At 60.0% G+C, this 13,409-nt stretch overlaps 1 protein-coding gene across 1 annotated transcript; it reads left to right on the forward strand.

Annotated features, from left to right (window-relative positions):
- Nucleotides 1-307: 307 nt before the first annotated feature.
- LOC308050426 (uncharacterized protein) lies at nt 308-13,409 on the forward strand (the record flags this gene model as incomplete). Its single annotated transcript, XM_080360541.1, has 20 exons — nt 308-793; nt 1,316-1,533; nt 2,568-2,628; nt 2,816-2,911; nt 3,057-3,221; nt 3,335-3,460; nt 3,675-3,895; nt 4,138-4,172; nt 4,331-4,593; nt 6,396-6,486; nt 7,304-7,475; nt 9,248-10,034; nt 10,663-10,877; nt 11,084-11,144; nt 11,358-11,453; nt 11,598-11,762; nt 12,231-12,356; nt 12,530-12,750; nt 12,941-12,975; nt 13,081-13,409. 20 exons carry the CDS (start codon nt 308-310, stop codon nt 13,407-13,409), a joined length of 3,969 nt encoding a protein of 1,322 aa, XP_080216667.1.

Raw genomic sequence — 13,409 nt, forward strand, 5'->3', positions numbered from 1 at the left:
TGAGCTGACAGCTGTGGCTAAAGAAACACGATTTGGGGCCAACAATGGCTTTGTTTCCCCGAGCTCTCGAGGGAGTGCTGGGAGGAGGTCCCGGCGGTGGCACGGGGAAGAGGGCATCCTTCCAAGCCCGGAACAATGAAGAGAAGCAGAAAAAACAGAGGTGTCTCCACTCCCCTGACATGCGGCCAACACCTTGAGCGCATAAAAAGGGGGACCCGGGCACGGCACCCGCAGGACTCACCTCCTCTCCCTCCCGACCGCCGCTCGGCTCTTCTCTCCGCGCCGCTCAACTCCCGTGCCCATCGCCATGTCTCGCCAGTCTTGTGCGCTCGGCAGGGGCTTCAGCTCCAGCTCCGCTTGCTTCGGGGGCAAGAACAGGGTCACGTTTGGCTCCGTGTCCCGCGGATCCTGCAGAGGACCCGGCGGCGCCGGCGGCTTCAGCAGCAGGAGCCTCTATTGCCTGGGAGGGAGCAAAAGCACCTCCCTGGGGGGCTTCGGGGGCAGCGCTGGTGTCTGCAGAGGTTTCGGGGCTGGCGGCCAGGGAGGCTTTGGCTACGGCGCTGGCGCAGGGTTCGGCGGGGGCTTTGGGGGCTTTGGTGGCGGGTTTGACGTCGGGATGGGAGGCCAGGGCTTCCCCCCCTGCCCGCCGGGCGGCATCAGGGAGGTGACCATCAACCAGAGCCTGCTGACCCCCCTCAACCTGGCCATCGACCCCGAAATCCAGAAGGTGCGAACACAAGAGCGGGAGGAGATGAAGCAGCTCAACAACAAGTTCGCCTCCTTCATCGACAAGGTGAGAATGACCCGGGCGCGGAGGGCCGAGCTCCCCGTGGCTCGGGCTGGCTGTGATCACCATCAGATACTTACCCAATAGCACCCAGAGAGCCAAAGTTGCCCAAAATGGCCCCAGGAGGGGTGGTGGCTGGAGAAGTGACTTCCCCGGGGTTCCTGAGCAGCCCAGGAGGGGGTCCCTGGTTCCGCGGCGCCAGCCCTGCTGCTGGGACCCCCGTGCAGACCCCAGAGGGACCTGCTGGGCCGTGTGTGCGGGTCGAGGCCTCGGGGCGTTTCGTGCTGGTTTTAAAGAGAAAACCCTGAAGTGCTGAAATTCGCTGTTTCTCCCGCCCGGAGGCCGTGGGTGGGAGCGGGACGGTGCCCCAGCGCTGCCCCCGTCCCCGGGCTGCGGTCCCACCCGCGGGACCTGCGCAGGGGAACGGGCAGGACGGTCAAACCCACCAGTGGGGAAAACTATGGCAAGAAATCCACAAAAGAGTCCCTTTGGGAGGAGCTGACTCTTTGCGCCCCCGCCACGCTCCAGGTCCGGTTCCTGGAGCAGCAGAACCGCATCCTGGAGACCAAGTGGAAGCTGCTGCAGGAGCAGGGGGGCGCGGGGCCCGCGGGCCGGGGCCTGGAGCCCGTGTTCGAGGCGTTCCTGGCGCGGCTCAGGAAGCAGCTGGATGCGCTGGCCACCGAGAAGCAGCAGCTGCAGGCGGAGCTCAAGGGCTTCCAGGACATGCTGGAGGACTTCAAGAACAGGTACGAGGCTAAAACTCACTTGGAACAGCCGGGGAAGTCGAGGAACCACAAGACTCGGCAACATCGCCTTTGTTTCAATGAGTAGAAAACGTAAAATGCTTTGGGGAAGTTTTTGTCACCTGAGTTTTCCAGGTTTTTGTCAATATGTGTTGCTGGCAGAGTCACGATTGTCACCACAGCAGATCCTCGTCTTCCTCGCTTGGGAATCCATGACATTACGACTTAATGAACTAATGAGATCAGTTGCTAAACCCTGCTATAATTTCCTCATGGATTTCCGCTCGGGTTCCCTCCTCACGGCAGGGAACGTGTCCCTCCTCAGCGCATTCCCCAGTGTCCCTCACGACCCGAAGCTCTGGGCTTTCTTTGAAAGGCCATGTGGGGCAGAAAGAAACCAGATTATTCTCCTGCCATAGTTTATTGATTTTTTTGGTGTAACCTGGGCCCGTTCCCATCGGCACAGGAGCCGCAGAGCTGCTTCCTCCGGGCTTGTGAGGAACAGTGGGATGGGTCTGGAGCTCAGCAGAATCAGCCCCAGTGCTCGTTCTGCTGAGGCTCAGAGCAGATGGGGCGCTGGAGACCCCCCAGCGCTCGTTCTGCTGAGGCTCAGAGCAGATGGGGCGCTGGAGACCCCCCAGCGCTCGTTCTGCTGAGGCTCAGAGCAGATGGGGCGCTGGAGACCCCCCAGCGCTCGTTCTGCTGAGGCTCAGAGCAGATGTGGTGCTGGAGACCCCCTGCTTGCCCGCCCCAGGGGCAGGTGGCCGTGGCCCACAGGAGGACCCGGGTCCGCGGGTCTCACAGGAGGAGCCGGGGTGGCCGCGGCACCCGGAGGGCTCAGGCGGGTCCGGGTTCCTCGGGCGGGCGCAGGAGCCAGGACTCGCCCGCAGAGGCCAAGCGCCGGCGCTTGTCCATAAATCTCCCTCATGGCAGCTCTATTTCTGCCGCCCTCATTAGTCTCGGGGCCAACAGCGCCGAGTTGCCAGCAGCGGCCGGCGCCAAAACAAGCAGATTCAATCTGCTCTTATAATCAACAGGTACGAAGAGGAAATAAACAAGCGGACAGCTGCCGAGAACGATTTCGTGCTCCTCAAGAAGGTAAAGTCCCGTTCGGTTTATGAACACAAGACACGTCTTGGCTCAGAGGGCGTTTTGCTCCCACCAGCGCGGCGTCGCCAGCGCCGGGTGCGAGCGAGGACGCCCCGACGTGTGGGGGCCGCCGGGGCTCACGAGTCGGGGGCGGATGAAGCGGAGCAGGAGCTCTCAGCGCCCGTTTCTCCCACAGGACGTGGACGGAGCCTACATGACCAAGGTGGATCTTCAGGCGAAGCTGGATTCTCTGGCGGATGAGATGAACTTCCTGCAGAGCGTCTACGAGATGGTGAGCGCTGCGGCCGCCCCGCGGCGGGGACACGGGGAGAGGGGTTGCGGTGCCACCGGGAACGGCGGTGGGGATGCGGGGAGAGGGGTTGCAGTGTTGCTGTAAACGGCGGTGGGGCTAAATCCAGATGTGGCGGGAATTCCAGGAGCTGAGTCAGATGCAGAAGACCGTCTCCGACACCTCGGTGGTGCTGTCCATGGACAACAACCGCAACCTGGACCTGGACAGCATCATTGCCGAGGTGAAGGCGCAGTACGAGGAGATCGCCAACCGCAGCCGCGCCGAGGCCGAGTGCTGGTACCGCTCCAAGGTGGGTGCTGCACAGCTCGGTTTGACCACGGGTGGTTGGGGAGGTGGACGAGTAACCGGTGGCAGCTCAGACCACGGTGGGCCTGACGTTCTCCTCCCGCCTCTGGCCACCAGTACGAAGAGCTGCAGGTCACCGCGGGCAAGCACGGCGACAAACTCAGGGACACGAAGACCGAGATCTCCGAGATCAACCGCATGATCCAGAGGATACGGGCTGAGATCGACAGCGTGAAGAAACAGGTAGGGGCTGAGGTTTCTTTTGAGAAATGGGTGTGAGCTCTTGGTAAAGCCCTTCAGAGCCTCCCGAAAAGCAAATAAGCTGCAAACAGTCATCGTAAACAGGACGGGACGTGTCGTAGTTGTGGGGAGCTGAGCCCGGGCGACCTGGGACCGTGGGCTCACGTCCGAGCGGTTGCCCTGGCCCCTCTCACCACACGCACGTCTCGTTCTCCAGTGTGAGACCCTGCAGAGCTCCATCGCCGACGCCGAGCAGCGCGGCGAGCTGGCGCTCAAGGACGCCAGGGCCAAGCTGGCCGAGCTGGAGGCGGCCATGCAGAAGGCCAAGACGGACATGGCGCAGCAGCTGCGCGAGTACCAGGAGCTCATGAACGTCAAGCTGGCCCTGGACGTTGAGATCGCGACCTACAGGAAGCTGCTGGAAGGAGAGGAGTGCAGGTGGGTGAGGAGGCAGTGAGAGCTTGGTCGTGTCCTGCTGAGCCAACGGGGACAACGTGGCATGTCACGTCTCTGTTAAAACGCCCGTGGTGTTGCTGTTAGCCATGGGCTATGGCCCCATAGCTGCCGTGGTTTATGCCCACGCTCTGATGGACCAGGCCTGGCTTTGTGGAGCTGGACCAGTCCATGGACCGGTCCAGCTGCTCTGGCTGGAGCTGACGCTGCGTTTCTTTTCCTTGTAGGATGTCCGGAGAGTGCCAGAGCGCCGTGAGCATCTGTAAGTACCATTCCTGCTCCTGGAGGAGCGCGGTGGCTGGGAGGGATGGATGGATGGGCGACGGACGGATGGATGGATGGAGGGACGGATGGATGCCTGGACGGGTGCTCCCAGGCTTCACGGTGCCATCAGAGGTAACCTCGTGTCCTCCTGCGCAGCTGTGGTGGGCGGCAGCAGCACGTCCGTGGGCGGCGGATACGGCAGCGGGATGTGCCACGGAGGAGGGATGCGGTTCGGCAGCGGCAGAGGCAGCTGCAACACAGGCGGAGCCGGATTCTGCTACAGCCTTGGAGGGAGCGGGATGGGTGCCGGAGGGGCCGTGGGGTCCGGAGGGGCCGGGTTCTGCTCCGTGGGCGGCGGGTGTAGCTCGGTGGTGGGCGGCTCTGGCACCACCGTGACGTCCAGCCCCGGCAGCCGGAGGGTCTGAGCAAGCAGAACATCCCCCAGCACCCAAGGGAGAAAGGAAGCAAAGCCCCGATGGCCACCACCCCCTCCTTCCTCACTGAGGCGACGAGAAGTCGTTTAATTTAACCGTCCCCCATCCTTCAGAACCCACCAAAAAAGTGCAATTTCAGCAGCTGCCGCCCGAGGTTCTCAGCACAGTTTGAGCTCCTCGCTTCCCAGCGCTCGGCTCCGGAGCCGCTGGCACCAGGCGCGGGGCCACTGGACCTGCCCGGCCACCGGGGGTCCCAACCGCGGCCGGGGGAAAGGGCCGAGGCCCCGAGGGGAGCGGCACCGCGGGCACGGGGCCGGCGCACGAGCTGCCCGGGACTCACTCCTGCGAGCAGCCGGATCGCTCGGGACCTCGCGCCGGGCCCAGCGCCTGGTGCGGTTTCACTGGGTGCTGCTCGCCGGCCGGGGCTCCAGCTCCGCAGCACCCCGTGGTTTGTTTTCCTTTGGCTCTTTCCCAAGCGGGACAGCAGCAGTTTCACCCACGTCCTTCAGAAGCTGTTGTCGAACGTTCGCTTTGCTCCCAGTTTCCCTTTCCCTGTGATCATGGGAACAATTGTGCTTGTTTGCTGAAGCCTTTCTCCTTTGGCGTGTGCCATACCCCAATAAACGCTAGAGGCAGCACGCTTGTGTGGGTTTGCTCTCTGACCAAAGGGTTTCGTGTTGCAACAAGACCTGAAAATGCTGCTGAGATCTGAAAACGGTGCCTGACTTTCTCCTGCCCTTTGAAGTTCGCACCTGAAGGAACGGACGCGGCCGCGCGGCCGGGGCTCCCGTCCTGCCGGGAACCGGGGCGGCCGTGCGCTTGGCAGCGGGGAGCGCGGTCTCGCCGGGTTGTGGCTGGGTGGTGAAATTGCCGATGGGATGGTCTGATCCGGCTGAGTCAGCGAAACACGCGGGGTTTCTGGAGCGGCACCGTGGGAACGGGCGGAGAGGAGGAAAGAGGCGGTTGGGTCGAACCCCAACGCTCTTCTCTGCCCTCCTGCGGGGTCTCCCGGGGCCACAGAGGCAGGTGGACCCCGAGCGGGACTTTGGAGCTCAGTCGATGGCAGGAGACGGTTCCCTTGCCCTTTCTCCAGGCCCTTCCCCTGCTTGTGTTGGCCAACTTGGGACGCTCCTCATCTCCTCCTCCTCCACCCGTGTCCCCTTGTCCCCCGGGCTGGTCCCGGTGCCGCGGTGGCAAAGACGTCGCCCAGCCCTGGGTGCTTTTGGAGCATCCTCCAAGGGACGGTGCGAAGGGAGAGGGGCGATCATGGCCCCTCCAGCTACCTCGGAGCTGATTCCTCGGTGTCCGCACGCTGAAGCCAGCCCCGTCATCTGCGCCGGCCAGGGACCCACGGGCTGCTTTTAAATCACCTCGTAAAGGTAAATGAGACCATGGGAAGAGCAGGATCTCAGCCCCGTCAAGCCCTACCTCCCCACAAGAGTGGAATATTTCTGATGACCTGTACATTTAGAGCCAAAAACACCTCGCGGTGCGGTTTGACCTCCGCTCAGGAGACTTTGAGTCACATCCATGGCCAACCGCAGACTCGCTGCGCCGTGCCGGTGAGTCACTGCACTTCTCCCGTGCCCGCTCCCTGTTTGTAAATGCTGAAGACACCAGCGCGGGCGGAACGTGGCACGGCTGCCAGCAGGGGCATGTCACCGCGGCGGGGACGGCGGCGCAGCGGGGAAAGAGCGTGTGGGGCTGCAAAGGGACCTGGGACAGTGTTGAATGAAATTCCCGCAGAATCACCCCGGTCCAGCAGCCGCTGTGTAATTGGCCTCCAGCAAACGGCTCCCGACACCGGGGCAGCGGCTCCCGACACCGGGGCAGGTGACAGGAGCCAAAAGGCTCCCGGGCGGGTACAGATGCTGGAAGGTCGGACCAAACAGGCACCAGAAAGCGGCCGCCGCTGGTTCCTGTGATTCCACTGGCAACTGGGGGAAAATTCTCCTGGGCTGGACCGAGATGTGACAGAATTTCTGCCTTTTGTCAGGGGAGGGAGAACATTTGACGTGGCCTGAAATAAGTTTCTTTTAATTTTGTGATGATTTCCCCCCGTTTTAAAAGCCTCCTCTAAGGTGAAAACATGTCAGTGGGAGCTGTGTGAACTAAATGCTTTTCTTGGCCTTTTTTGCCCAGAAATCCCCCTTCCCGCGGCCGAAGCCGTTTCCCAAGCTCAGCACAGCCCGCCGGGCAGCGCTACCGATGGAGCGGGATCCCCCCGAGCACTCGAGGCTTGAGCAGCTTTTCCTGCATTCCTGCCCCACTGTTTCCATAGAAGCACAGAACACTTTGGGCCGGAGGGTGATTTTCCTGAATTTAGGGTTTGGGAACGATGATGCTGGAGGTCCCTGCGGTCCAGCGCTGCCTTTGCATTGGAGCGGGTGATGGTGTCGATATCCCGGTTTGGTTTCCCAGGCTCGGCTGGAGACGCGGCCGTGACTCAGCCCACCGGGCGCGTTACCCGCGGGCGCCGGGCTCCGCAGCCTCCGCCGGCTCAGGCGCCGCCTCCCGCAGCGCCGGGAACCTGAAAACCTTATCACTTCATCCCACCCACAGAAAGAGGAAAAACCACAACAACCCCCCCAGAATAACGTAAGCAGGTGTTTGGTAATGCGGAGGGCGGCGAGGGAAGGCGTTGTTCAATGCGTGTGCATTGGTGCGTGCGTGTATGTGATGGTATCTGCGGCAGCCGCAGACCCGCAGCGCCCGCCAGGCCCTCGCGGCGCGGCGGCGGAGCGTGTTCGGTCGATACGGGACGCGTTGGCCGCCGGCTCCGCGAACACGGCGCTGCCGGCTCTTGCGTCTCCCCGGCTCGAGAAGGGCTGTTGGGAAGCGGCTCCCGCCTTCGCCCGGGACCAGACGTTGGTCACGTCCTCGGGCTCTGGGCTGCAGGGACGTGTGGGGTCGGCTCCGCGCCCCCGGGCTGGGCAGGGATCGTCACAACTGTGGTGTTTAGGAGACAAAGTCTTGCCGAAGACCAACGAGGCACACGGGACCTTCGAGTCCACACGTTTATTGTGAATAAACCACGTTGTGCAGCCACCAGCCCCCAGCCGCCCTATTCCCTTCGGTCCCACCGTGACCGGTGGTTGTCATTGGTGTTTCTGAGCTGTTTCCATCCCTGACCCGCTCCCCCGTGTGCCCCCGGCCCGCGGCGGTGCCGGGGACGGTGCGCCGGGCAGGGTGCGCAGGGACGCGTGTTTGCGGTGGAAATGCCGGTTGGGCTGCGGTTGTGCCACAGCCCAGGTCCCGGGACTCTGGGAATGGGTGTCTGGGCGATCCGTGCGGAGGAGCTCGGAGCACCTGGAGACACCAGGAGCTGCCAGTGTGGATTTTCAGGAAACACTTAATTACCCGCGTCCCATGGGAACCTCGTGCAGGCAGATGCCTCAGTCGTGATAAAGATGGTTGAACCTCAGAGTTTCTGGAGTGGCTTTAAAATGTTGAAAACTAAGGGAAAAAGGAGTTTCTCAATAGAAAAAGAAAGACAGTAATTGGTGTTTGATAAGCAGGCTCTGCAAGACAAAAGGATGAGTGCGTGATGGGTCATGGCTTGTTGCTGCGAGTTTAACTCATAAGCTGATCCTTTCTCAATACACCAAACCCGGGGTGTTCTGAGAAGCTTCTGCCTAAAATCTGGTGATGACTTTCAAATCAGCTTGAGAAGGAAAGCGGCCGATGCGCCTGCGGGAGGGCTCGGCACCCTGCAACCAAAACACACCAGTGTCTGCACACGGACACCGGAGAGCGCCGGGCCGGGGAAGCGCACGTCTCCGTGCGGCAAAGTTGTGCCCTCTGCCCTCGTCCCGTGTGTCTGTACAGAAAGAGCCGAGCTCATTGCATTCAAACGGTTACAGGGTTTATTATGTGGGCAGCGCGACTTTGCATGCGTCCTTCTGTTAGAGCCGTCCGTCTGTCTGTCCGCTCTTCCCATCATGGTGTCCCCTGGGGCCCTTCACACGGTCCTGGAGCCTTCGGAGGAGCCGAAAGGGCTTTCCCAGCTGTGACACTCACAGCGTTTCCTCCCCGGCGCTGGGACTTTGGCACGAAGGCTCCAGGACTCACATCAGCAGGAGTCTGGTCCAACACTCAATGAGTTTCCAGCGCCAGCCGCTGGATCCCGTTTCTGGTGAGGTTTTATTTATCGAAAAGGCGCAGAGCCTCATCAAAATGCAATTTGCTGAGCCCCAGCTGTAGATTGAGAAACGACTTCTCGAACCCAAAGGCAATTTTCCATGTAAAAGAAGACCAAGGGTGTAGCACAGGTGTGTTTTGGGAGTTGTGAAAGCCGTGCTACAACTTGGCATGAGCCAAGTGCTCGGCTGCCACGGGCTTGCCATGGAGATCAGAATATAGATAAACGCGGGCAGGGAAACAACCGCAAGGGATGAAAGGCAGAACCAGAGAGCAGCCGAACGTCCCAGGGAGACTGTTACTGTCCCACAGGAGCGTCGGGGTTCTTAGTCACTGAGCGCTGCCACCAGCTGGGCACAGCTGTATCTGGTTTAATTTTCCCCTGCGTTATAGGGTGTGTTTCTGGGTAGGGTCAATGTTTGGCAAATTGAAGATGAAAATCTGTAAACCACGCCAGGCTGATGAAGACAGGAGCTGCCTCCTCCTCCCGCCCCTGCAGACCCGGCCCACCGCCAGGAGCGGATAAAAGGAGCATCCGCGGCCCCGCAGCCATAGGGACGCGCTCCCTTCCGCCCGCACCCGCCTCGCACCGTACGCCCCGCTCGCCCTCCTCGCCCGCCCGCCGCCCAGCTCGCTCGGAAGCAGCGGCCATGTCTCGGCAATCTGTCTGCAGAAGCTTCGGAGGAGGGAGCCGCAGGGGCTACAGCTCTTGCTCGGCCATCGCTGGTGGCTTTGGAGGAGGTGGCGGCCGGAGCAGGAGCAGCTACAGCTCGTTCTCTGTGTCCCGGGGATTCGGAGGTGGTGGACGCTGTGGAGGGTTTACCAGCAAGAGTCTCCATAACCTGGGTGGCAGTGCAAGGATTTCCATGGGTGGATGTTATGGCGGTGGAGGATACGGAGGCAGGATGGTTGGCTTTGGTGGAGGCTACGGAGGCGGACTGGGCAGCTTTGGTGGAGGAATGGGCGGAGGAGGAATGGGCGGCTTTGGAGGAATGGGCGGTGGTGGAGGCATGGGTGGCTTTGGTGGAGGAATGGGCGGTTATGGCGGAGGAATGGGCGGTTACGGTGGAGGAATGGGCGGTTATGGCGGAGGAATGGGCGGCTTCGGTGGCCCAGGCTTTGGTGGCCCCGGTAGAGGTGGCCCTGGGATCCAACCGGTGCAGGTCGACCACACGCTCCTACAGCCGGTCCATGTCGAGATCGACCCCCAGATCCAGCAAGTCAAAAACCAGGAGAAGGAGCAGATCAAGACTCTTAACAACCAATTCGCCTCCTTCATCGACAAGGTGAGAGGGTGGGACTGTGCGTCCTGAGGCTCCAAACAGCGAGGAACCTCCGAGCCCTGCAGAGACGCCCGCTCAGAGCTGAGTGTCAGGAGGCTGAGGAGCTTGAGCAGAGTCTTTTATTAAGCTCTGCTGGAGCGGAGATGAGAATCTCTCTGCCATATGAGATCAAAGCCATGTCTTCAGGGCTTCAACCCAGCCTGTTGCACCAGGCTCAACTAATAGGTTGTTCTTGCAAGCAGGCTCAACGCCTCCAAACTTCTGCAGGTCTCAAGCACAAGCTTTCCCTTCTCTATCCCTCTCCTTCCAAACACCTTCCCCTTCGAGTATTCACTAATATATTCTTATTTCCTCTTTGTTTTCAAATGTCCAGGCTTTTAAATCTGGACTAGAAGTGCAAGCTATCTACACAACCTGCAGTGGGAATGTGCTTGGAGATGGTGCTGTGTTTCAAAGCTCCTTTTACTTGAGTGTGAATTAGAAGCTTCCTCCTTTTGCTGATCTTGCAGTTTAAGCACCAGAAATTAAACCAAAACTGAGCTGGTTGTCTCATGTCAGTGCGGAGGAGAATGATCCACGGGAGTCCCGTTGCTCCGCGAGTCACGGCGGGTCCTCCGCTGTTGTCTTGCAGGTCCGGTTCCTGGAGCAGCAGAACAAGGTCCTGGCCACCAAGTGGGAGCTGCTGCAGCAGCAAGGGCCCACGGGGCCCAGGAAGAACCTGGACGCCATCTTCGAGAACTACATCCAGAACCTGCGGCGGCAGCTGGACGCCATCCTGTCGCAGCGCGGGCAGCTGGAGTCGGAGCTGCAGAACATGCAGCAGTACGTCGAGGACTACAAAAACAAGTGAGTGCGGGGACGGGCTGCGCCACAAGCAGGTCAAGCGGCTTGGTCATCATCGCTCTTCACACACACATGCTTCTTATGGCAATTGTAGACACAGTATTTTGAGTCTAAATGTCTTATTACTGTTTTTCTGTCTTTTGGTTTGTTTAGCATGGCCCTAGGCAGGAAAATTCAGGAAACTCAGCTTGTGTTTTCACTCTCCACAGGTATGAGGAAGAGATCAACAGGCGCACGACGGCCGAGAACGAGTTCGTGGTGCTCAAGAAGGTGAGTCAGCCCCACGGTGGCTGGAATATCAGGCTTCGCCTGTGCTTTGGGGGAATTCGGGGAGATTACAGCATCTGTGGGCTGCCATTTGAAGCCCTTTGTGTTTGATTTGCATCCCTGAATCACACCGCCCCAGTTCTTACCCTCAGCTGTAATTTCCATGGTCCCGAAGGGTTTCCAAGAGGAAATGAAACTGTTCTCTGTCATCTCCAGGACGTGGACTCTGCCTACATGACTAAAGTAGAGCTGGAAGCCAGGGTGGGAGCTCTGACCGACGAAATCAACTTCTTGAAGTGCATGTACGAGGAGGTAAGGGCTCCCCTTTGTCTGGAGCTGCGATGGGGGACACCGGGGTTGGGTTGGGCGCCCGTGGAGTTGGTCTGGAGAGGCTGCTGGAGCTGCTGCTCGTTTCCCCACCTCGGCCGGTCGGGTTAACTCCTGCCTTGGCTGCAGGAGCTGGCTCAGATGCAGACGATCAGCCGGGACCTGTCGGTGGTGGTGTCCATGGACAACAACCGCCACCTGGACCTGGACAGCATCATCGAGGACGTGAGGCGGCAGTACGAGCAGATCGCGCAGAGCAGCCGGGCCGAGGCCGAGGCGTGGTACCAGAGCCAGGTGAGGGGGCGCTCGCGCCGCCCGGGCGGCTGCACCTCGCGGGTCGTTTCTGACCCAGCGAGGCGTCTCCGGGGCTGACGGCGCTGGGGCTCAGCCAAGGGAGTCCCAACAGGAGTCGTGCTGCTTTTGAGGGACCGGAGTCACTGTGGTCACGGTGTCCAGAATCCCACTTTGGTGTGTGCTAAAAGCTTCTCAGCAAAGATGGTTCAAAAACGTGCCTTGACTAGAACATGCCTGCCCAAAGAAGCTTTTAAGAAGCCAAGGGATGCTCATTAGTGTGACTAAGATCCACTTCAAAGTTCAAAACTAATAATATTTGAGTCTCAGAACCACCTTTTACATTGAGCTGGGCATCCATGACCAAGGTGAAAGTTGCTTGTAGCAGCACGTGAGCCACGAAACTGCTGACGGTCCGTGTCTGGGCACCAGGAACGGTTCACCAAGGTCTGCTTGTCTTGCTGCCCTCAGTATGAGCAGCTGCAGAGCACCGCTGGGAGGCACGGGGACAACCTCCGTAACACCAAGATCGAGATCCAAGAGCTGACCAGGAACGTCCAGAGGCTGCGGGCAGAGATCGAGAACGCGAAGAAGCAGGTAGGGGTTGTTGGTGTCTCACAGGACACGGGCATCAGCGGGGAACACAAACGACCATATGTGGGTCAACTAAATGACACATCTTTTGTTCCTTGATTCCTCCACTTGGGGTTCGAGGGCTGATCCAAAGTGACTAAATGAGATCTGAGAAACTGCCCTTTCTTCTTGCTCAGAACCAGCATCTGCAGTCGGCGATTGCCGAGGCCGAGGAGCGGGGCGAGATGGCCCTGAAGGATGCCAGGATAAAGCTGGAGGAGCTGGAAGGTGCCCTGAGCAAAGACAAGGAGGAGCTGGCTCGCCTGCTGAAGGAGTACCAGGAGCTGCTGAACATCAAGATCGCGCTGGACGTGGAGATCGCCATGTACAGGAAGCTGCTGGAGGGAGAGGAGAACAGGTGAACGTTGGCTCCGGGTTTGAGACGGTTGTTGGGATCTGGGCTGGATGTTACCGGTGGAATCTCAAGGTGACACCAAAGTTGCTGACAAGGATGGATCAGGGAAATGGTTTGATAATGAAAATACACTTCTCAGTTTTTATAATGGTTGTTTTGTTGCGTAATTAAAATATACCAATTTCCCCCCCAGGCTGTGCAACGATGGCATGTCCAACGTCAATGTCTGTAAGTATCTGCATTGCTTTCCTCACGAAGCCGGGGCAGACCACGTCTGTCTGGAGGCGGATCTGCCTGTGGGCAGCGGGTACGTAACCTGTGCTTCTCTCCCAGCCGTGGTAGGCAGGACCACCATCACCGGAGGCAGAGGAGGCATGGGAGGAGGATTCGGAGGTGGCAGCGGCATGGGAGGAGGATTCGGAGGCGGCAGCGGCATGGGAGGAGGAATGGGAGGAGGAGTGTGCGGAGGAGGAGGAAGCTTTGGAGGAGGAAGCATGGGCAGCAGCGGTGGAATGGGAGGAGGAATGTTCGGCGGTGGCTTCTCTTCTGGAAGCGGGAGGATGTGCGGCTCTGGAGGCGGCTTCAGCTCCGGGGGGGGATCGTCCTCTGTACGGAGATGTGTCACGACCACCTCTGTCAAATCTTCGGGAGTGAGATTCTGA

The sequence above is a fragment of the Nesoenas mayeri genome (assembly GCF_963082525.1).
Source record: "Nesoenas mayeri genome assembly, chromosome: 28".
NCBI classification, from domain to species: Eukaryota; Metazoa; Chordata; class Aves; order Columbiformes; family Columbidae; genus Nesoenas; species Nesoenas mayeri.